The sequence below is a fragment of the Heptranchias perlo genome, chromosome 13, assembly GCF_035084215.1.
Source record: "Heptranchias perlo isolate sHepPer1 chromosome 13, sHepPer1.hap1, whole genome shotgun sequence".
NCBI classification, from domain to species: domain Eukaryota; kingdom Metazoa; phylum Chordata; class Chondrichthyes; order Hexanchiformes; family Hexanchidae; genus Heptranchias; species Heptranchias perlo.
In genome coordinates, this window is record NC_090337.1 from 7,987,206 (window position 1) to 8,012,221 (window position 25,016).

Genomic DNA, 25,016 nt, shown 5'->3' on the forward strand with positions numbered 1-25,016 from the left:
AAAGAGATTTGCATTTATATAGTGCCTTTCACGACCTCAGGACGTCCAAAGCGCTTTACAGCCAATGAAGTACTTTTTGAAGTGTAGTCACTGTTGTAATGCAGCCAATTTGCGCTCAGCAAGATCCCACAAACAGCAAATGTGTTAATGACCAGATAATCTATTTTTAGTGATGTTGTTTGAGGGATAAATATTGACCAGAACACCAGGAGAACTCCCCTACTCTTCTTTGAAATAGTGGCTGTGGATCTTTTATATCCACCCGAGAGGGCAGACGGGGCCTCGGTTTAACGTCTCATCCGAAAGACGGCACCTCCGACAGTGCAGCACTCCCTCAGCACTGCAATAGGAGTGTCAGCCTGGATTTTGTGCTCAACCTTCTGACTCAGAGGCAAGGGAGCAACCGACTCAGCCGCGGCTGAACAATTGGAGAGGAAAAGAACGAGTTGCCTGAGCAGCATTGAATACAGCTTTGAGTTGCCTGAACATAGCTTCAGTATGAAGATCAGAAAATTGAGAGCTGATTAAGACTGCCCCATCCCAATTTATAGAAAACGCTCACAGGAACTTTTAGCCATAAACCTCTCTTAGTACGTTCCAACACAGTAAAAACATTATTACCCAAATCAACTTTTCTTTTTAACAGCTGTGTGTGAATTTTTGTGCTAATCAGGGTGAGGGATGCCCGAGCCAAGGAATACAACTCTTTCTATTTCAGGTACCCAGTGTCAGCATCACATACTCCAGGTCAGGTGTAACACGGTTAGATGCAGAGTAAGGCTCCCTCTATTCTGCCGCAGAAACGTGCTCCTCCCAAACTATCTACTGCACTGTGGAATCATAGTATGTTACAGCACAGGAGGATGCCAGGCACCTCAGTGTGCCAGAGCCAGCTCACTGAAAGGGCTATCCCATTCCCCTGTCCTTTGCCCATACCCTTCAAATTTTTACTTTGTCAAATATTCCTTTTTGAAAGCTATTATGGACTCTGCTTCCACCACAGTTTCTGGAAGGCCATTCCCTAACCCAACAACCATCTGTGTGTAATAAGAATTATTAAATTTCCATAAGGTGTCAGCCGTGGCTCTCTCGCCTCTGAGTCAGAAGGTTGCGGGTTCAATTCCCACTCCAGGTAGTGCTGCACTGTCGGAGATGCCGTCTTTCGGATGAAACGTTAAACCGAGGCCCCTGCCCTCTCATGTGGACCTAAAAGATCCCATGGCACTCTTCGAAGAAGAGTAGGGGAGCTCTCCCTGGTGTCCAGGCCAATATTTATCCTTCAACCAACAGCTAAAAACAGATTATCTGGTCGTTATCTCATTGCTGATGGTGGGATCTTGCTGTGCGCAAATTGGCTGGCACATTTTCTACATTACAACAGTGACTCCACTTCAAAAAAAAGCATTTTATTGGCTGTGAAGTGCTTTGGGATGTCCTGAGGTAGTGAAAGGTGCTATAGAAATGCACGTCTTTCTTTCTTTCAAGAGTGACAATTTTCCTGGTCCCCACAACCACCCTAAAGTGAGTTTGCTAATTCAGTGCCAATTAGTGCTAGTTTTGTCCTAAGGCCCATGCAACTATGAATTAGTGTTAAGATTATGCAAACTCATTTAATGTGGGGCTCTTACAGCCAGCGGGCAGAGTAAACTTCCATTAACCTGGGCTGGATTTGAGCCCAGTTTCCAGAGAGAAAAGGTCAGAGGGTTAGATTTCTCCAACCAACTTTTTTTTTTGCTTGACACCTGACCTTGGCAAATATCAACAGCTGCCAGCGCTTCTCTTTGTACTGCGGAGATGGAGGATTCAGATTCAGAGGGGGTTGTTGAAACTCCTCTGCGTGCTGCAAAGCATTCTTCCTGCTCCTCCCTCATCTCTTGGTCGCAGGTGTCTTCCACTGGGCAAACCTGGCAAGGTAGACAAGTCACAATGACACGCAGTTAGAGTGCACAACCCAACTTGAAGTTTGACAAAATAATTTCAGGTACATTCGTTAATATTAGAAACAGAGAGCTGATGCCAATTAATCCAAACCCCATACTCTACATCTCCACGCCATCTCTCTCTCTCTCCTATACACACACGCTCACAAACCACACATCAACAACAACTTGCATTTATATAGCGTCTTTAACATAGTAAAACGTCCCAAGGAGCTTCACGGGAGCATTTTCAAACAAAATTTGAAACCGAGCTGCATAAGGAGATATTAGGACAGATGACCAAAGGCTGGTTCAAAGAGTTAGGTATTAAGGAGAGTCTTAAAGGAGGCGGGAGAGGTGGCAAGGCGGAGAGAGAGGTAGAGAGGCAGAGAGAGAGGTAGAGAGGCAGAGAGAGAGGTAGAGAGGCAGAGAGAGAGGCGGAGAGAGAGGTAGAGAGGCAGAGAGAGAGGCAGAGAGAGAGGTAGAGAGGCAGAGAGAGAGGTGGAGAGGCAGAGAGGTTTAGGAAAAACCAATGGAAATGAAAATCGGGCGGTTTCTATAACTGGCGGCCGATCCGCAATGCCAGGTTTATGCCCGGGTGGCAAGCTGAGAATGTATCCCATTATCCGTTGATTGCAAATTGCCAGTACTGAATAATATGGTTTGCCAGGGTTAGACAGGTATTTTGCAGTTTTGCCTGCTTGCCTATGGGAAGTTTCATAGAAGGCACTCTCCGGAGACTGAGTAAGATCAGTGTAGTCCACGATAGGGCTGACTGTACGTAATCCATGGAAAGGATGGGTTTAACCATCTGAAGTAGCAGATTTTCTTTTTACCACAGGTAGAATCTTTCTCTATCACTCAATAATCACAAACTAGTCGGTAAGTCTCTCCAACAACTAGTGGAAAACCTTTCTCAGAGAACTTAGAATCCTTCAGCACAGAAAGAGGCCATTCAGCCCATCGTGCCTGTGCTGGCTCTTTGAAAGAACTATCCAATTTGTCCCACTCCTCTGCTCTTTGGCCATAGCCCTGCAAATTTTTCACTCAATCAGTAAGGTGGTCTTCTCCCCAGCCCTGTTAACTCATTACCTCAGTCTAGGTTGGGTAATCCATTCTTGTCTACTGAACCACGGAGAAGGAATAAGGAACCGGAGGATACACTAGAAAGTTACAAGAAGCCCCAATATGATATTTGCACCATACCTACTATATGAATATAAAGGTTTGTCCAAAATAAGCACAGCATTCAGCCTGGACTCGAGGAGCCAATGCATCCACATTGGGGAGGTAGCAGAGACGAGAGGGGGAAAAAAAGCACTGCTGCCGTCCCTGCTACCGTGAATCACCCCACAGGAGGGCTGTGGGTGGGAGACTGCATTCTATCATTGTACAGTGAATGACTGCACCTCTCAACTCCCATTGTGTCAAGATGGTGACATTCAGGTACACTTTCCTCTTGCATAGACTCCTTCCAGCAATTTTCTTTGAACAGTTTAAGGACTCACAAACACAAGATATTCTGAGCAAGGACATGCAGGAACTGATTACGGATGGGCCCAATGAAGAAATATCCAACAGCTAGAAAAACTCTAATTTCTTTGTAGTCCCAAATGGCACAGAGGATTTCAACCCATCTGAATCTCCAGATCTTGAACATTTTCATCCAGGGGGAAAGGTCAAGAGGTCCATCACGTGACAGATCATCCAAACAGTTCACCTGTGTGACTGGCCAGCAGTAGTTAGCTTGAAGGACATCTAATTCCATTGAGTGATCAGTAATCCCATGGGAAATACTTTTGGTTTGACATTAGCAAAGTGAATCAGGCAATGCTACTCAATCTGAATTCAGCCCCCACAGTGTTCACCACGTTCCTGAGGTAGGAAGGACTCCATACAATAACTGTACCTGGAAGAGTACCTAGTCTCAACATTCTCAGCAGATTCGATCAGCAAATGGTCAAGTTCGTGCCACCACACTTCAGTGCCTAGGAGTCAACATCAACTGGGGATAATCTCAGTTGTCACTCACTGGAGGTTGATTCTAGATGGAAGTAGGCATGACATCTAATTCATTATCCACTGGGATCATCCCGAAGAGCAGTCTTTGATTAGTGCGCTGTGTCTTAACACCTCAAACAAGGGGAGGTCTCCTTGATATGACCCGATACTGGCACCAAAATTGGGGTCATCAACTGCTGAGAAGGGACTGCCTGAACTTAGTACGGTGTTCGATTTGTTTGTTGAGGGACTCACTCAGCCACATGTACAGAACCTCGTCAAGGAGGCTCAGTGCCCCGAGCCTCCTTGACGAGGTTCTGTACATGTGGCTCCTCGATGAACCATCTTGACGTTGGCATCTGTGCTTTGCTAGCACTAATGGATCAGTGGCTGGAGGCTCATAGGCTGACTCTTCCATTATGAATATCAGTACTTGCCTCAAGTGATGTCTCAAGAATGATTTTTGCCTCAGTAGGAGAACAGACTTTTCGACTTCTAAGTAAAGGTTAAATGAACAACAGCAACAACTTGCATTTATATAGCACCTTTAACCTATTAAAATGCCCCAAGGTGCTTTATAGGAGAGTTATCAGACAAAATTTGACATCGAGGCACATAAGGAGATATTAGGACAGGTGACCAAAAGCTTAATCAAAGAGGTAAGTTTTAAGGAGCGTCTTAAACGAGGAGAGAGTGGTAGAGAGGCGGGGAGGCTTAGTGAGGGAATTCCAGAGCTTGGGGCCCAGACAGCTGAAGGCACAACCGCCAATGGTGGGGTGAAGGAAATCAGGGCTGCACAAGAGACCAGAAATGGAGGAACGCAGAGATCTCGGAGGGTTGTAGGAAGTTACAGAGAGAGAGAGGAGCGAGACCGTGGAGGGATTTGAAAACAAGAATGAAAATTTTAAACTTGAGGCATTGCTGGACTGGGAGACAACGTAGATCAGCGAGCACAGGGCTGATGGGAGAATGGGACTTGGTGCGAGTTAGGATATCAGCAGCAGAGTTTCAGATGAAATGAATGAGAAGAATTACCTTTTTATAAATTTTACCTTTACAAAATTAAACTCAACCTATTCACAACTTGTTTTCTGCTGAAATAAAAACAATAGGATCATTTTTAATAAAAACAAGGCTTGGAATGATTCAGTAATACACTTCTCATGTTCCTCTTCCATGTCTGTGTGTCCAAAATATTTCCAAAAGCTTACCAACACATCGCAAGGACATAAAAAAAGCTGGAACAAGGCCCAATTTCTTTCCACAGTCTATATACATTGCGTTCTACCAACCCATTTAATCTCCTGTAAAAAACGGTTCCCCCATGTTTTCCCCTGCCCCAAAAAAGTAAATCAAGCAAAATTCCAGAAAACCTATCCAACCTTACATCCAACATTACACCTCATGGACCAATAGCCTCCCTTAGCATGACACTTTCAAGGTCTCAGCAAGTTAGGAACCATCTCTTTAAAAGGTGACAATTGGCACACCACCTCGGGAATCTCTTCCACATATCCACAGCTTTGTGGGGGGAGGGGGGTAAATATTCCCAATCTCAAGTCCTACTTGAGGCTTGGTAAGTTTACAATCATGTCCCCTCTTTCTGTGCTCAGCATCAAAGTTAAGTATCCCGAGTGGAGCTGCATTATCCATTCCTCTACAAATCTGGATCATCTCACCTTTCAGTCTTTTTTTCCTCAATGAAAACTCCTTCTGTGCCGTAAATTTTCTATGATCTATGATAACTAAGTCCTTGAATCATCCTTGTTGTGCTTCACCAACACATCAATGTCCTTTTGAAGGATGGGTACTCAAATAATACTGGCCTCATCTACACAAGGTAAGAATGACTTGTTTTGAGGGATGGAAAACTCTTTTAAAAAGTTTTACACTAGTTTGTGATCCAAAATAAAGTCTTGTTATTTGGTTAACAGTTGACTGGCTTTGTCCGGGACCCTACGGATTAACAGTGAGTGAAATGAAGAAAATTAAATATCAAAAGTACACGGGGTATATTTTCACATTCACGCCTGGTGGTAATGTGATGGAGCGAATCGCCCGTCCTTTATAGGACTCGTCCGATTTTCATTCCATTGAAATCAACAGAATGAAAATCAGGTGGGTTCTATAAAAGGCAGATGATCTGCTTTGTCAGATTACCACCCAGGCAGTGAACACGATATATAAAAAAATCCATATATCAAAATCAGGCGAGGACCAATTTTTGCAAATTACAACTTTTGTTTTTACTAATTTAGTGACTAGTCTGTGATGAAAGCACAAGTGAAACCCAAACACCAAGGATGGCAATCTTCAGTAACATAATAATTCAATATTCAAACGAGCTGCACTAATTTTCTTTTATCCGTGCAGCGAATTCAGGCTTTGGATTTTCAAAGTTCAGATCTAACTAGGTTGTTGACAGAGAGGGGCCACTAATGTACCACCAGGACTCAGATTCAAAACCACAAGTAGAACGCCAGGGACCTGGGCACATAACCACCAACAGTGGTTAAACTTATATCTCCCCTATTAAACTATAAGGTACACATACTCTTTAAGATTATGAAAGGGTTTTATAAGGTAGGCATGGAGAACTAGCGGCCATAAATATAAGATAGTCATTAATAAATCCAATAGGAATTCAGGAGAAAGTTCTTCATCCAGAGAGTGGTTGGAATGTGGAACTCGCTACCACAAGGAGTAGTTGAGGCGAATATCATACATGCATTTAAGGGGAAGCTCGATAAACACATGAGGGAGAAAGGACTAGAAGGTCTGGTGGGTTAGATGAAGTGGGGGGGGAGGAGGCTCGTGTGGAGCATAAACAATGGTCTGTTTCTGTGCTGGAAATTCTATGTAATTCTATGTAATTCTATGTAATACCCACCATTAGCACAGGCTCCAACCATGTCCTAGACTAGCGGCAATGGATATTCACAACTAACCACTCCTGAGTGAAATAAATAGAGCAAATAAATTCACCTCCCTTTGAAGTCATGTTCAGACAACACGTGGCACGATGGAGGAAATCTTCAAGCACGGCAAACACAAATATCAATACACCTTATCGTCTGCTGCTTGTGCATCTTATAGAAGCAAATCTGAATTGGTACAAATTTGTCCAAACAAATCTTAATCCACCCGATTCAGACCAGGGTGGATTTGACTCCCTTTCTCCAGAAACGTGATCCAGGAGATGGATGGTTTTGTGGAGATCTAGTTGGAGATCACTGCTAATTTGGATGGTAACGAGATTGAAATTTTGAAGAATAAATTTGTTCTGTTTTTGCTCTGCTTTAAAGGTCTTCTTTTTGGTCCCCACTCCCCATTCCTAACCTCTACCAAGAGGGTGGTCAGAATGCCTGCTCCCAGGCCTCTGCCAGTAGTGCTCCTCAGCTGGCTGCTATGAAGTATATGCTTCACCCTTCAATCTTCCATCCCTCCACGGCCTGGCCTGCATTCTGAGTCTTCCCTGACGGTGTAGCTGAGATCATGGCCTTGCCACACGGGATTTGGCAGTTGCTCACTTATGTCCAAGGGCTCTGTGGTACAATACACCTGGAGTGCCAAGGCACTGCATCACTGCCCATCAAAGACAGAATTTGCCTTGGGCATGGCAGTAATACCTTCTCTTTATTCCTCCAGTGACCTGGGGGTAAATTTTAACCCCCAAGAACGGGTGGGCTGGGGGCAGGTGGGCAGTGAAAATTCCAAGTTTTCAGAGCGCGACCACATCCTGGCTCCAACTCGCCTGCTTCTGGCTTTAACCCAGGCAGATTTGTCTGCGTGTGGAGAGCAGACACCAGGAAGTCCCGCCCCCAATACTTAAAAGGGCAATGCACCTCATTGAGATACTTGAGGTACTTAATATTTTGTGTATTGGAATAATAAAACAAATTTAACCTTACCTGTTCAGGTTTCCCATTGCTTCCCATTCACGTCAGGTGAAAGTAGGCAGGAAGGGCCGGATCAATGAGGTGAGTGGGGGCTTTTATTGCACTGCTTGTGGGCTTGGAGGAGCAAGAGTGCTTCATCTGGGCCCAACAAGCTCACCTGGCTGACAGGATCCCTGCGATCGGCCGACCCACACATTGATGGCGGACCCTCCCCCCACCGATAGTGGACCCCCCCCCAACCTTCAACTCTACTCCAGCGACCTCTGATCTTCTTGCTGCCCCCCCGCCGATCTTCCTGCTGGCCCCCTCCAATCTCTTGCTGACCCCCCCGACCCTCTTGCTGACCCCCCCGATCCTCTTGCTGGCCCCCCCAACCCCCCACTCCCCCGATCTCCTCTCCGGCCCATGATCCCTTCCTCCCTCCCTCCCTTCCTCCCTCCGATCCCCGGCAGCGGCCTCCTGGCCAACGGCCCGGAAGCGCAACTGATGGGCCTGATTTAGGTCGCGATCGCAGATGGCGAACCGCCCACTTACCTTCCAGGTTCCGCACTCGGAAATCTTTCCCCCCGCTCCCTTCCCGGGTCTTAGTTAAAATTTACCCCCTGGTCTCACAACCCATGAGTGATGAGCTTATGAATAAGTTACCACAGTCATGCAAGGAGTAGAATAACTTCTGTGTCAGATGGATGAACGCGACATACTCTAGTTGACAATGAAAGAGAAAGCCCTTCATTCGATGTAATTTGTGAAAACCTTTTCATCTAATCAATAATTTAATTTTCAATGTAATGCTTTACAACAGTCTGCTAGCTTCTGCAGAGGAGAGGCAGTATTCAGCAGTGCTGGAAGATGTGGCCATGCCCATGCCATTGCTACAGACAGTAATTCGGCCTTGAATTACCCTGAGTAAGGCTCTCTAGCTTCATAAGTAACCTTGCATGATTTTCAGATTTAATGGGCGTACTTGACAGCTCATGGGAGTATCCTCAAAGAATTGGGCCAAGCTCTCTGTCAACTGTGGACTTCAGAAGATCATTACCGTACACTGAATAGAGCAGAGGACCAAGCACAGATCCTTCTGAAACCCTAACTCAAATCCCAGCCTTGACTGCCATTCGAACTCGACTGCCCCAAGAACAATTGTGCGATCACAAAGCTTTTTGACCAGACGGTACAGTAATTTTCCTTAAAACAATGTGAAATGCAGAGTGTCAGTATAAAACAAGCTAATACATCCAACGATGAAGGCAAAGATCCCAACAAGTGGCCGTTAACTTCCACTAAAAAAAAACATTTTTTCACGCAAGAAGTAAAAGAGTCAAAGAATCCTACCAGTGGCACGTCCACTGGGGCCGAAGGCTGGACTTGAAGATTGACGGCAATGGTCTGGGGCGGAGGAAGAGCCTGAAAGGGCATTTGGATCAGTGCCTGGGCTGCTGGGAGCTGTTCCCGTGAATGTAGAACGGTTTGTGGTGGTACCTGCGTGGCGGAAACAATTTCAGGTGGTACCGTCAGGGTCTGCACTGGCTGCAAGGGCAGCCGCTGGAGGTGGGCCGGGGCCGTCGACGGGACCTCCTGCGAAGGCGGCGCCGAGGTGGGATGCTGCTGCTGCTGCGCGGATAGGTGCGTCGCCTGCGGCTGGTGCGGCGTCACCGGGCTTGCTTGCCGTAACGGTCCGATCTGAGCCACCGGCGACCGGTGGGCCGGAGGTAAGTGCGGCGGGTGCGGCGGCGGCTGGCTCGGCTGCATCTGGGCCGAAGCTGGCTGCTGGCCCGACCCCAGCTGCAGCGGCAGCGGCGCGTGAACCAGCGCGTGAGGCTGTATTATGATGGTGGACGACGGGCTGGGCGGTGACTGAGAAGGTACCGGGGAGACCACGACTGTCTGCTGCTGGCTCTGCGGATGGGAGTGAACCGAAGGTTGGCTCAGCGGCTGGCTGTGGGCTTGGGTGGATATGCAATGCTGCGCCTGGGAAGAGGCCTGGATTAACGCTTGGCCGTGAGCCTGGATCGGCAGGCAGTGCTGAGACTGGGGAGGGTCGGAAGCTTGGGCTTGAAGTGCCAGAGGCTGCAGTTGCTGCCTGTGTTGGATCTGGTGCTGCTGAATAATAAGCTGATGATGTGCTTTCGGCGTAGCCTGGTGGAGTGGAATCTGCTGCTGTTTAATCAGCTGGTGCGGCTGGATTGGCGTATAGGGTGCTGGAGAGGACAAACAACAGTGTTAACAGAGAACAGCCAGATACTTTTCCTTTGTAAATTAACTCCAGTTCTGAAGTGAGTCTCAAAAAAACAATAAACCTCATTATCAGAACATGTGTTAAATATCAAAGTCACAAAGCACTATGAATAACCTGAAAATAGATACTTTTCCATTTCCATTGACTTTTTTAAATTATACAATCGAGGACACCTTGAACAATTTAACAATTCTTCCAGCGTAAGGGAGTTGAGTTGCATTCATTGGTACCATCATTAACCTAAGTGATTCCTCCTATATTTGTGGTTTAAATTATGAGGACAGGTTGCATTGACGAAGCTTGTATCCCCTTGAGTACAGAAGATTAAGGGGTGATCTAATTGAGGTGTTTAATATGATTGAAGGATTTGATAGGGTAGATAGAGAGAAACTATTTGCTCTGGTGGGGGGAGTCCAGAACAAGGGGGCATAATCTTAAAATTGGAGCCAGGCCATTCAGAGCTGAGATAGAGGATCAGCCATGATCATATTGAAAGGCGGAGCAGGCTCGAAGGGCCGAATGGCCTACTCCTGCTCCTATTTTCTACGTTTCTATGCCAGGAAGCACTCCTTCACACAAAGGGTAGGGGAAATCTAGAACTCTCTCCCCCATAAAGCTGTTGAAGCTGGGGATTAGATGAAAATTTCAAAACTGAGATTGATAGATTTTTGTTGGGTAAGGGTATTAAGGGATATGGAACCAAGGCGGCTAAATGGATTTGAGGTACAGATGAGCCATGATCTAACTGAATGGTGGAACAGGCTCGAGGGGCTGAATGGCCTACTCCTGTTCTTAATTAATTATCTCTCCTTTTTTCAATAAATTTTCTTTTGCCAGTTGACTAAAGAGCCATTTTATTCCACAAATAAAACTGCATCTGAGCGATCGTTCTTATGGTTTCACAAGATGTTGCAATTCCACTGCACGCTACTTTTGGCGCAGTAGTTAACACATGTTCCTTTTAAAAAGATAAACAAATCTGCGAAAATAGTCCGCACAGAATCTTACTCAAAGTGCTTTAACCAGCGCACTTAAAAGTAGGACTCAGCGGAATTTCAACCTCAAGGTGTGGCAGTCAAATTAAGTTTCCCTTTCCGTCTCATAGTTAGCCGTTACCGCCGCTTACCAGGGGCTATTAACTGCTGCGTGCTGGCCGGCATTTGCGCCCGGGTGACCGTGGAGACCCGCGGCTCGGGGCTGGACGAAGTCAGGCCCTCTCCTTTCTTGGTGCTCTCGGGGGCAGGGTCCAGTAGGTTGGCCTTGGAGCTGGCTCCCTGCACCACCGTCTTTGCGTGAGCCATCTGGATCTGCTGGGTCTGACAGGTACCTTTCAGCGGGACGCTCTGAGGAGACGGAGCAGGCAACGCGCCCGACTGCTGGCTCCGGGCCGCTAGATTCTGGACCTAAGACCAGGCAGAAAAGCGCAGGATCAGATTGCTGGACAATCTAGCTAGATTTATAATTTTAAAAAAAGGAATCACGGCAACACAAAGATACTTCTGCACTACTTGCATGAGTGGTTTTGCTGGAGTAAATAAGGGAGAAACTGTTTCCACTGGCAGGAGGGTTGGTAACCAAAGGACACGGATTTAAGAGAATTGGCAAAAGAACCAACAGTAAGATTTTTTTAAGCAGCGAGTTGTTATGATCTGGAATGCGCTGCCTGAAAGGGCGGTGGAAGCAGATTCAATCGTAACTTTCAAAAGGGAATTGGATAAATACTTGAAGGGATAAAATTTGCAGGGCTATGGGGAAAGAGCAGGGGGAGTGGGACTAATTGGATAGCTCTTTCAAAGAGCCAGCACAGGAATGATGGGCCGAATGGCCTCCTTCTGTGCTGTATCAGTCTATGATTACTGAAGTTGCTCACTTAACTTTCAAAATCTTCTTCGGAAGATGGGAAAATGGGTTGGGTGGGTTTAGGGACTAGAAAACATTTTAGCAATAAGCTGGCACAAAAGTGTATCGCTGTCTCATGCTTTTTTGAACACAGGGGTTAGTTTGATGGCCCAGTGCAACGATACTTCAACACGCAGAAGGGAAAGGCGCCCAAAACTCCTTGGCCTTTCCCCCCCTCACGGATATTCCATTGTGGGGAGAGGCCACGTGCTTCCCGGTGACAGAGAAAAAGCACATTGGAAGGAGGTTCACTCCAAGATAAGCACCTCCCAGTGGCCAGCTCAAGACTTTTCACTAGCTTATTAAAAGTTTCTCCGCCTACAAGTTCACTTTTGACCCAGCGACGATGAAGGAATGAAGATATATATATGAGGAACTTGGAGGCGATGGTGTTCCCATTCACCTGCTGCCCTTGTCTTTCTAGGTGGTGGAGGTCATGAGTTTGGGAGGTGTTGCCGAAGAAGCCTTGGCGAGTTGCTGCAGTGCATCCTGTGGATAGTACACACTGCAGCCACGGTACACCGGTGGTGGAGGGAGTGGATATTTAAGCTGGTGGAGTGTTGCCGATCAAGCAGACTGCTTTGTCTGCACGGTGACAAGCTTTTTAATCACCAGTGCCTACGCACATTCACATCTGGGGGTAACTTTCAGAGTGTACTCTAGGGACAGAGAACCACACGCCAGTGTATAGTCAGAAATTACACATTAAAGCATACGTCTACATTTAAAAGTGACAAAACTCTTAACATCAGTAGTGAAGTGTACAAAATGAACTTTGGATGTAACATTTTGTTGTGCTTCTCTGGTCCCCATGTTTGGGGATATCAGTCAGTAACAGCTCACCTGAGTGGATGCAGACACTGGGGAAGAGGAAGAGGAGATGACAGGAATGTCTGGCTGGACAGTAGCCACAGTGGCAGTGGGGGTGAAAATCAGCTGCAGAGACAGAGAGAAGATCAGGAAAGAGCAGGAACAAAGACGTGAGAATCAAGAACATCTATGCAAGCAGAAGGCTTTGCCTTCAGCAGGCTAACTTTCCTCAACTTAAAAGGCCGGGCACAGTGGGTGCCTCTTGATGCCATTCCGTGACCTGAGGAAAACATTGATTGTGTGCAGCTGTATCTCTACAGCAGGAGTGTCCAAGCTCTTTATTCTTTGGGCCACAAATGTGCACAACGGAGTCTTGTGGGACATATATTTACATTTACATATTGTAACACCGACGGTAACCCATCTAAAGTGATTGGGTTACCGCTGAGTGAATTCGAACAATGTAGACGTGAAAGTTTAAATCCATGGCCAGGTGTTTCCTCACAGCTGCTCGTGCTCCGCCGCTGCTCTGCAGAAATGCAGCGGGAACCCCATTCATGCTCGAAAACAGAGTTTCCCACCGCACTTCCGGTGAAGTTACAGTGGCGGACTGGGAGCAGCTCCGAGAAAATTCCCAGCCCGCCTTCCCATTCATTTCCATGTACCTGAAGTTACTGACACTAACAGGTCTTGGTGTTCTGAGTTAGGATTATTTTCACCAATGAGCAACTAAGAATAGCTCCCTCCACACTTCCAGGCCCACAAAATAGAAACAAGACAAACCAGTGAATGAGAAATCTCAGCACAAACAGAAACGAGCTGCCTAGGCAACATGAGCCAAATTGCCAGAGCTTCTGGGCTGCATGTGGCCTGTAGACCATAGTTTGGACATCCCTGATCCAAGGAACACATCATGGGATTTGTGGGAAATACCCAAGTCCCTGTAAACAAACATTTCCATTTAGGGCCTTCTTTTAATCCCAGGGGCTCCCGCTTAGTAAGTGTATCCACCGAATACCTGAGCCAGACAGACCAGAAAGGTACCAGGTTTGATTCTGGATCTGTGCTGAATTAGCTATTCTCAGTTGGGACAGCAGTAGGAGTGCTACAGTTGGCTTCAATTGGCAAGGGGAAAATCAGCCAGGGAAGTCCACGTCTGAAACATCGAGTGAGGATGTATCATACCCTCTGTGATCAAATAGAAACAGGAAGAGGCCATTCAACCCCTCGAGCCCGTTCCGCCATTCTATGAGATTATGGCTGATCTGTATCTCAACTCCAATTACCCGCCTTTGCTCCGTATCCCTTGATACCCTTTTACCTAACAAAAATTTATTGAATGGCCTGGCAATATTGGCTGGTCAAAGGTCACACATGAATAATGGGCAGTTGGGTGGAAGGTATCACAGGACCAATCATAGCCTAGCAGAGAGTGGGGGGAGCAGTGGGCAGTCTTTGAGTTTCTCTTTATGTGAAAGAAATTGCAGAAAATCAAAATCACAAAGAGCCTGGCCTCTGCACTCCTGATCAGCCCTTTACTAAATTGTTTTATTGTGGCTTTAAAACATCTTCCAGCCTCCTGACAGAAAATAAACACAACTTAAGAAAGTGTGGGAAACATTGCAACTGTGGTACTGTTTCATGAAACAATAAATACTGCCTTTTCCGTTCAGGGTTATTACTCACAGTTCATTTATAGTGATGGAAAGCGTACAAGTAAAATATATTCCATTAAGAAAAAAAGAGGAGACTATTGAAGGCTGAGGTTCCGTGGATGAATATGAGATTAGATCAAATTTGAAACTAAAAAACAAGTACTTGCAGGGCAGATAACAAAAAATACAACCGGGGAAAATAGAAGCAATGTAAGAAATGAAGGTTAGGTTAGACGGACGAAGGGGGGAGCATGAAAGAAAATTAGCAAAAAAGCATAAAGGGCAATAAAATGGCTTTTCTATCGGCACAGGGTAGTCCCGGTAGTTTTAAGGCTGCTAAGAGATGAAGGCGGCAAGCTTGCAGCGGACATGCATTTGTAGTCAAACGAGAAAAGGTTTGCCAGATAGGATTATCTCAAGGGAGTGCCCTTTAAAGGTTGCAGGATTGAAGTGCTGTCAGCGTACTTCACAACATGGGCTCGATGACTGATGAGACACTCCGAAATCTGTTTCTTTTTCTCTTTTGATGAGGTGGTGCGGTTCCTGTGCTGCCGTACAACTTACCATTTGGGCTCGGAGGTACATCTGCGCCTGGCTTGCAGTGAGGGTGGGGGTGGTGTTGCCGAGGAGCATGGCTTGCTGAGTGATTCCGCTGCCTGAAGCGCTGGAGGTTTGAGCACGGCTTATCAGCTGAGTAGCAGTAGGAGACGCAGACAGGTTAATCTGTACAAAGGAGGCCCAAAGTCTATTAAAGGTTTGAATGCAGCGTTGCACGCAGAACCTAAATGGGACGTCATCCATACAGTTTCTGAACCTAACATACTTTAGAGAAAATGGGGCTATCTAACAGAGAAACAATTTTTTAAAAAGCAAACTACGCTTTGATATCTGTCAGACAGTTCTACTCTAACTCACTGGCCCCGAACCTCCTTGACAGTTGTGCCGGAATAAGGCAGGGTCCCAGTTATGCCGGGTCCCCGCCCATTCCAGGGAATTCCCCGGAAGCTGCCTCCTCACTTGTTCACAAAGTTAAGTTGCACTTGCAGCTACTCCAGGCGCTGGCCCGGTACTGCCCCATCTGGGTAGGATGCTGAGGAGATAGCGGCATAGCTCCCGTGGGGTAAAATAAACTGGTCTCGGCCACTTTTCCCCCTTTTCCCTGAGCATTGCCGAAGTGCAGCGATAGGGAAAATCTCGCCCGTCAGGCGTACGGATGACAACAGTACGGATAAGGATTTCGGCAGCAGTGGAAATAAGTGACGTGGAAAGAATGCAAGCAAAGCACTGGGGTTCGTTTCTAGAGGAATAGAATTGAAAAGCAGAGCGGATATGTTAAACTTATATAGGACCCTGGTTAGACCACACAGAGTACTGAGCGCAGTTCTGGTCTCCACATTACAAAAAGGACACGGAGGCACTGGAGAAGGTGCAAAAAAAGATTTACAAGGATGATACCAGAACTGAAGGTAATAACTGTCAGGAAAGACTGAACGGGCTGGGGCTCTTTTCTCTGGAAAAGAGAAGGCCAAGACCTGATAGAGGTCTTTAAAATTATGAAGGGGTTTGATAGGGTAGACATAGAGAAGATGTTTCCACTTGTGGGGGAGACCAGAACTAGGGGTCATAAATATAAGATAGTCACTAATAAATCCAATAGGGAATTCAGGAGAAACTTCTTTACCCAGAGAGTGGTGAGAATGTGGAACTCGCTACCACGTGGAATGGTTGAGGCGAATAGCAGAGAAGCATTTAAGGGGAAGCTGAATAAGTACACAAGGGAGAAAGGAATAGAAGGATATGCTGATAGGGTGAGATGAAGTAGGGTGAGAGGAGACTCGTGTGGAGCATAAACACCGGCATTGGCCAGTTGGGCCAAATGGCCTGATTCTGTGCTGTAAATTCTACATAATTCCATGTAAGTGAGCGCAGTTGCAGGAGGTGGAAGTAAGTGTTCTTATTAGTGGATGAGTTATGGGGGTTTGAACAGAACGTTGGGGTTGCATGCAGTCTGGTTCAGCCTCAACAAGTAGCCGGGAAGGGGGAGACAAAAAACGGCAAAGGTGCAGGGTTTTTGGCAGGGGCACAAAGCGTGGTTTTGATCTCCCCGACGTTCAATTGTACGAAATTCAGACTCGCCCATAAACTAATGCGAGACGAGCAGTTTGAAATGGCAGCAACGATTGAGGGGTTGAGAGGTGGTCGAGAGGTAGTGCTGGGAGTCATCAGTGTCATGTGGAAGCTGACCCCGCCTCTGTGAATGATATCACCGAGGGGCAGCATGTAGATGAGGAAGAGGAGGAGGGGCCTAGAGTACATCCTTGGGGGACTCCAGATGTAATGGTTTGAGGGCGGGAAACGAATCCATCGCTGGAGATGCTCTGGCTACGATTGGTTAGGTAAGAGTGGAACCAAGCGAGGGCAGTCCCTCTGAGCTGGGCAACAGAGGAGTGGTGTTGGAGGAGGATGGTGAGATGGACCATGCCAAAGGCTGCAGAGAAGGTCAAGAAAGGTAAGGAGGGACTATTCACTGTGGTCACGGTCACAGAGGATGTCATCTGGACATTTGAGTGCTGTGGCAAGGTCAGAAACCTGACTGGGGCCAAGAATGGATCCTTGGGGAACTGGAAAGGTGACCATACACAACCTGGAGCACAAACAACTGTTGGAGATTCATTAGCTGCCTTGGAAAAAATAGGTGGAAAACCATGCAAGAGTGCCACTGAGGACGACACAGAGGGAAGGATAGTATCATCGGCCATGTCTAGCACTGGAGAGATGTCAAGCAGGCTAAGGAGGTTGGTGAATTTGACCAGGACGGTCTTGGTGGTGTGGGCAGAGAAGGAACCGAACTAAAGGCATTCAGACAGGGGGATGTGGGAAGGTGTGGACACCTTGATGTTGCAAAGTGCCTCCGTTAATTGCACCTGGGGAGGTCCAAGAGAGACCGAGCTGGACCTGTTTTTGGCTGGGGCGAAGATCACCTTATAAAACGGTGGGTACCGCATAACATTAATTAGAGCCAGGGTGGTCTCCTGGACTGGTTTTGATCGCCGAAAGGTGGTGGGGGGGGGGGGTCGGAGAGGAATTTGATTTTTTTTTTCCCTAATTGACCTGGGTTTTTATCTATTTTTTCGCCTCTGTCAGGAGATCACATGATTTCGGGTGGGGTGGGGTGAGGAGTGTATATATTGTGATGCACAAGGCATCACAGTTGTGTGGGACAGGCTGGATGCACCAGAGGGCCTTTTCCTGTCTGCCATTGTTCGCATGTTCATAATTTTGGCAGCAAAATCACAAACCCGATTACTTGTGGGTCTACAAAGAAAGAACTTGTATTTATAGAGCACCTGTCCTGATCTCAGGACGTCCCAAAGCACTTTATGGAATCACAGAAAGGTTACGGCGCGGAATTGAGGCCATTCGGCTCATCGAGTCTGTACCGGCTCTATGCAAGAGCAATCCAGCTAGTCCCACTCCCCCACCCTACCCCGTAGCCCTGCAAATGTTTTCCTTTCAAGTACTTATCCAGTTCCCTTTTGAAGGCCATGATTGAATCTGCCTCCACCACCCCCTCGGGCAGTGCATTCCAGATCTTAACTACTCGCTGCGTAAAAAAGTTTTTCCTTATGTCACCTTTAGTTCTTTTGCCAGTCACCTTAAATCTATGCCCTCTGGTTCTTGACCCTTTCGCCAATGGGAACAGTTTCTCTCTATCTACTCTGTCTAGACCGTTCATGATTTTGAATACCTCTATCAAATCTCCTCTCAACCTTCTCTGTTCTAAGGAGAACAACCCCAGCTTCTCCAGTCTATCCACGTAACTAAAGTCCCTCATCCCTGGAATCATTCTAGTAAATCTCCTCTGCACCCTCTCTAAGGCCTTCACATCCTTCCTAAAGTGTGGTGCCTAAAACTGGACACAATACTCCAGTTGTGGCCGAACCAGTGTTTTATAAAGGTTCATCATGAGTTCCTTGCTTTTGTACTCTATGCCTCTATTTATAAAGCCCAGGATCCCATATGCTTTTTTAACCGCTTTCTCAACCTGCCCTGCCACCTTCAACGATTTGGGCACATATACGCCCAGATCTCTCTGTTCCTGTACCCTTTACAGCCAATGAAGTACTTTTGAAGTGTAGTCACTGTTGTAATGTGGGAAACAAGTCCACTGCCAGGAAAAGGGAACTGGGCTCAAGGGCAATTAGGGATGGGCAATAAGTGCTGGCCTTGCCAGCGATGCCCACATCCCATGAATGAATAAAAATAAAATAAGCACTAGGAGCCTGCTCACAGGCTCAGGTCTGCCAGAATCCAAATTAAAACAGCACTGGATACAAACTAAAGCTGCTTAAAGTTGTAACTGAAGCTCTCTGGCAGAACCTCCACTAAAGCTCTGTTAGGCGGGCCAGCAGTCTAATGCGAAAATATGCTACTGTGGGCCCACAATATCCTATACAGCGAGTTCCTGATCTCAGTCGGGCTGAATGACAACAATATAATTGGAGGGACGGTTGAATCAGGGTAAGCCAGTCTCACGGACTTCCTAGGTTACGAACCAGCACAGGTCATCTACCTGCCACTCTTGGCCGGGTATGCTGTATGCCACCATAGCTCCCAATAAGCAGGCAGGGGAAAAGCTAAATCAATCATAAAGAATGAGTAATAATGTAAAAAATGAACCTGCTGTAACAAGAAAAATTAGGCAACATACTTTAAGAAACAAGTGTGGCCTCTCTGTAAGCTCAGGAAGGGGAAATGTATGTGTCGTGGGGCTGGAAACAGAATGTCTGGGAAGACACACGCTTATTACAGTTCAGAATAAAGTTGCTCAGCTAAAGGACAGCAGTCTGACTGAATCTTTATACATGCAAGCTAAGCCTGTAAATTGTTCTGTGCCATATTAGCGTACAGTCACTTAAGAGCCGACTCCACGATCCTGAGCCGAGCTTGCAGGGAGCGTTTTGCAGGAACTCGCAGCCGTGCAGCTCGCGATTTTACCTCCGTTCGTTTTAGCTGGCGGAAAAAAACATGGGCCGCCCTTTCGCAACTACCCTCGATGCACTGCCCACCGGGAACACACGATCGTGGATCAGCCCCTTAGTGCGCTTGAATCAAACTGCAATTTTAACGGTGGCATTAACCATTTCAAAACAAACAGGTTAAAATCACAGCCAAAGGCATTTCATATGAATCCAGTTACACCTGCCAATGTCATTTCTAGTCTGTTTGTCCTATAAAGGTGGGTCCAATAAGATTGGTAAGAACCACGTCAGTATTAGCACTAAGATATCAAGACAGTTACTGGTGACTCACTGAGGTCTGTGATACACTTGATTGCTGGCTGATGCTCCCTGTAGGTGAAGAAGACTGACGCCCGCTTGCCTGAAAATGGAGTATGAAGAATAATCAGATACATGCACAGTGACAAAAAGAGCAGAGTGACCAATACTGGGGGTAGAGTACCTGACTCTGGGGCCCTAGTTACCAGTAATTCATCCCAGTTAAATGATACCTTTCCCAAATTCAACTGGAATATATATATCACCTGCAAGACTTAGCACAATTTAATAACTATCCAGCCATTATGTTCTTAAGTTGTAATGTTAGTGTAACTGTCTTGATGATGTCCCGTTTAGAAAAGCTTGGAGTGAAACAATGATCTGCTAATCCCAAGGGACAGGTATAAATGCACGTACATGAGTCTCAACAGACTTCTGCCAATTCTGCTTATACCTGGCAAAATGCTGGCCTTAACCGTTAGACTGCCAGCAGGTCCAGGGATACTCCAGTCTCCCCCGGGGTGAACTCTTCTAAGGACGTTAGGAACAGGAGGAGGCCATTCAGCCCCTCGGGCCTACTCCACCATTCAATTAGATCATGGCTGATCTGCACCTCAACTCTATTTACCTGCCTTTGCTCCCTATCCCTTGATACCCTTACCCAACAAAAATCTACTGATCTCTGTCTTGAAAGTGTCATTTAACCCCCAGCATCCACAGCCTTTTGGAGGACAGCGTTCCAAATTTCTACCACCCTTTGTGTGAAAAAGTGCTTCCTGATTTCACTCCTGAATGGCCCAGCTCTAAATTTAAGATTATGCCTCCTCCCTCATGATTCCCCTACCAGAGGATATAGTTTACCATATCTACCCCTTTAAACACTTCAATCAGATCACCCCTCAATCTTCTATACTCAAGGGAATACAAGCCAAGTTTATGCAACCAGTCCTCATATTTTAACCCTCTTCTGTATGTTTTCAGCTCCTGCACGTAACGTTAAAAAAAGGCATCAATATTACAGTAATAACCCTACTCCAATGGTAGGGATAGCTTCATTGTTGAAATATTAACCTTAAACTAATGAACTGGCAGCTACTGTGAGGTGCCAATATGGAGGTGTATATGATTGTAAATCGTATAGAAAAGGCAAGTCCAAATCACTACCTCAAATTAAACTGTAACAATAGGATAAGAAATTACTTGCAAAAGGTCCTCTTCACACAACGAGTGATCAAGATGTGGAATGGATTGCTGGGTGGGGCAGTGGAGGCAAAAACTCTGGAATCGTTTAAGAAACAGCTGGATTCTGTAGATTTATTTTTGGATGCATGAGCTAAGATGGGTCAAATGGCTTTCCTCGTCTGTACCTGTTTCATGATTGAAATATTAAAATACTTGAATTTTGCTAAACTTGTCCTTTTCCCCTTTTATTCTCTCTTTTTCACTATTCATATTGAAGCACTGGAGAAAGTGCAAAAAAGATTTACAAGGATGATACCAGAACTGAGAGGTTATAACTATCAGGAAAGACTGAACAGGCTGGGGCTCTTTTCTCTAGAAAAGAGAAGGTTGAGGGGTGGCCTGATACAGGTTTTTAAAATAATGAAAGGGTTCGATAGGGTAGATGTAGAGAACATGTTTCTGCTTGTGGGCAAGTCCAAAACTAGGGGCCATAAATATAAATATAGTCATTAATAGTCCAATAAGTAATTCAGGAGAAACATCTTTACTCAGAGAGTGGTGAGAATGTGGAACTCGCTATCATATGGAGTGATTGAGGCAAATAGCATGATTGCATTTAAGGGGAAGCTAGATAAACATATGAGGGAGAAAGGAAGAGAAGGATATGGTGATAGGGTGAGAGAAAGTAAATAGAGTGGGAGGAGGCTCGTGTGGAGCATAAACACTGAATGGCTTGTTTCTGTGCTATACATTCTATGTAATTCTATTCTCTTTCTCCTGTGATATTTATTCTAACTTTTAAGATTACTCTGGTCCTAAGTAATAAAGCAACAACTTTAATTTCTATAGCACTTCTCAAGTACAGACAGTTGCGTCAAAGTGTTTTACACTGAGAATCAAACGCAGTGGACGCCAAGCAGGAGGGAAATTGGGAAGACAGAGAGGGAGAGGGGGAAGGGAGGGGCGGCTAAAGGCCAATTAAAGAGAAGGTTTGTGGGGCTGAATTTGAAAGCAGGGAGTGAGTTGGCAAGGGGAAGGGATCTTGGAATGGAGTTCCAGAGGACAGGAGGGTAGTGGTTGAACGAGCAGCTACTAATGATGGAGCAGAGTGTGTGGGGGAGCCTAGAGTGTGTATTTAAGGCTGAAGATCGCTAAGCTACGGTGGGGCAAGGTCATGGAGGGATTTAAGGAACTCAAAGTCAATTCACGAGGACACAGGTCGAGCTTGGAGAGAACAAGCAGGATAGTGGCGGGAGCCTGAAGCTTTGTGCAGGCAGATGCATGGGTTGCTATGCTTTTAATGAGTTGCTATATTTGGAGGGTTGATACTCAGTAGAGATTATAGACGTCAAGCATCAAAGTGGGATAAAGGCACGGACTACACCTCTGATGGCAGTGGAGGAGGGAGAGGTTGGAAACAGAAGTAAGCAGACTTGGTAACGGAGTGGATGTGGGGCAGGAAACTCAACTCAGGGTCAAGCAGTATGCTGAGATTCCGCATTTAGCCTGAGATGGCAAGGAGAGTAATGGAATCAAGGACTGATGTAGGTAGGTCCTGGCAGCAGCTGAAAAGGATGGCTCCATCCTACTTTAAACTTTATTTTCTAGTTTACTTTTTTATCTTACCTTTTTTCCTCTATCTCCCTGTTCCTACTGTCCATTCAGAGACGGAAGCAACTTTGGAAATAAACTGTCGTTTCATTGGCTAAGAGCTAGCGCCAAAGTCGAGCTTTCAGCCAATGAAATATCAAGGAACCAAAAACTGGCAGGGTCGCACCTGCCAATCTTTCGAACATTTTTCTGAGGCGTATGAGGGAGGGGCTACCAATAGATGCTTAAACTAGTCAGCAGTGCATTAAGGGTTACATAAGAACATAAGAAATTGGAGCAGGAGTAGGCCAATCGGCCCCTCGAGCCTGCTCCGCCATTCAATAAGATCATGGCTGATCTGATCCTAACCTCAAATTTAAATTCATGTCCAATTTCCTGCCCGCTCCCCGTAACCCCCAATTCCCTTTACTTCTAGGAAACTGTCTATTTCTGTTTTAAATTTATTTAATGATGTAGCTTCCACAGCTTCCTGGGGCAGCAAACACAGTTGCTCATTTAGGGGTGTTTCTAGCTCCCACCTCCAGAGGCTAAGAATTCCTTCGGTTGCAATGTGCGGCAACATCTTGAATGTGTTTGTGCAGATTTCCCCTGTTCTCTATTTCTAGCAAAATCACAAACACATTGGGGGTCATTTTGACTTTGGGTGATAGTTTAAAGTTTGCGATATCAATTCAGTCGTCTGTTATACACCTCGCTCCATTTTAATTTCTGTTGACTTCAACGGAGATGAAAATGGGGAAAGCTGTATAACAGGCGTTGGAATCGATATTGCAAATTTTAAACCATCACCCAAAGTCAAAATGACCTCCATTATTTTAGAACTTACAACGTGACTACACAGATCAACCAGAGGAATTATAACTCATGTGGACCTAGCCAAAAAAAAAACGATAACATATGCCTGACCGAGGAAAGGGAATTTAAGTGAGAAGTTGGTGTGAGGTGAGATTTTACGACTCGGTTGGCTGTCGAAGTCTTCAGACCACTCCGCTTAGAATAAAGGTTTATTTTTTTTCTTCCCCGCCAATCTATATTGCCCTTTGACCTTTGAACTGCCGACATCTCACCTGTTGGACGGCTGCCAGGCTCTGCAGCTGTGTGCTGCTCAGGTGCTGCTGCTGGAGAGCTGCGGTCTGCAGCATTAAATGCTGCTGCTGCGCCGCGTACATCTGCTGTAGATACTGGGCTGCGGTACTGGGCTGTCGGTGCAAAGCTTGCTGGATCACCTGCAGTGGGCAAAACAAAAAATCAGCAAAACCTCATCAGAATTTAAAAGACACATTCATTACAATATTACGGAATGTTGCCTGTCTCACACTTTCTTCCACCCCCCCCCCACGGCCCGCCCAACTCAATGAAGCTTGGTGTCAGTCGTGGCTCAGTCAGTTGCCCTCTCGCCTCAGAGTCAGAAGGTTGTGGGCACAAGTCCCACTCTAGGGACTTAAACACATAATCCAGGCTGACACTCCAATGCAGTACTGAGGGAGGTGCTGCCTTTCGAATGAGTCTTTAAACCGAGGCCCCATCTGCCCTCTTAGGTGGGAGTAAAACATCCTACAGCACTATTTCGAAGAAGAGCAGAGGCGTTCTCCCTGGTGTCCTGGGCCAATATTTATCCTTTAACTAACATCACTAAAACAGATTATTTGGTCATTATCACATTGCTGTTTGTGGGACCTAGCTGTGCGCAAATTGACTGCAGCGTTTCCTACATTACAACAGTGACTACACTTCAAAAAGTACTTAATTGGCTGTAAAGTGCTTTGGGACATCCTGGAATCGTGAAAGGTGCTATATAAATGCAAGTCTTTCTTTCTCTCTCTACCACCGTGGCTCAGTAGGTATATGTACCACATGGACTCAGATTCGATTCCTGGTCTGTTCTAAATTAGCTGATCCAGGGGCCAGCAATGGAAGTAAAACATCTGCTGAAAATGTTCATGGGTGGACCTTGGCAAAGACAACATCAGGCTTGGCCATGCAACTGACCCCTCCTGTGACCAAGTAGCCCTCGGACACTCAACGTGCTACCTCACAAATGAGGAATGGGTCTATTTTAAAGATGCAGATCGGACTCCGAAGACGACGTAGGAGCCCGACTGTAATTCTAACCGGAGGCCTGTGCAGGGAGGCCATTGTGTCTTCCACACCAGGCCAACCTAGTGGAGCCAAAAAGTTAAGTGGATTTTCTATTTTTCACTTTTCTTTATGGAGCCTGGAAGAGGAGGAGCACTCCTCTGGACCCCACGAGGCAAGTTTAGGCCTCCCCCTCCCTATTCCAATCACGAGGTCCTCCCGAACACCCTCCAACCAAGTTCAGTGCTTCATTATCTTTTTCCAGGCAACTCTGTAGCCTTCTGGTCTGAACATTTGCTTTAATAACTTCAAATCCTAACTATATCCCCAGTAATGAAAAGACATCAGAAGAACAAACAAATGTCTAAAAAGCTAAGAGGATGAAAAGTACCACCAGAGCTGTGCCTGACACAGATTCTTAGATATTCATTTGTTCAACAAAAACAACA

The 25,016-nt window shown here is 46.1% G+C and overlaps 1 protein-coding gene across 3 annotated transcripts in view; it reads right to left on the reverse strand.

Moving 5' to 3' along the window:
* The window catches only part of LOC137331250 (polyhomeotic-like protein 3), a 67,744-nt gene that overhangs the window by 20,523 nt on the left and 22,205 nt on the right, over nt 1-25,016 (reverse strand). For 2 of the 3 annotated variants that reach the window (XM_067994909.1, XM_067994907.1), the window contains 6 exons: nt 23,559-23,717; nt 19,733-19,801; nt 14,984-15,142; nt 11,182-11,458; nt 9,152-10,017; nt 1,748-1,904 (listed from right to left, as the gene is read on the reverse strand). In XM_067994909.1, the coding sequence (XP_067851010.1) occupies nt 1,748-1,904; nt 9,152-10,017; nt 11,182-11,458; nt 14,984-15,142; nt 19,733-19,801; nt 23,559-23,717 (1,687 nt within the window). The remainder of the gene's footprint in view (nt 1-1,747; nt 1,905-9,151; nt 10,018-11,181; nt 11,459-14,983; nt 15,143-19,732; nt 19,802-23,558; nt 23,718-25,016) is intronic. The other variant, XM_067994910.1, reaches the window with a different exon arrangement.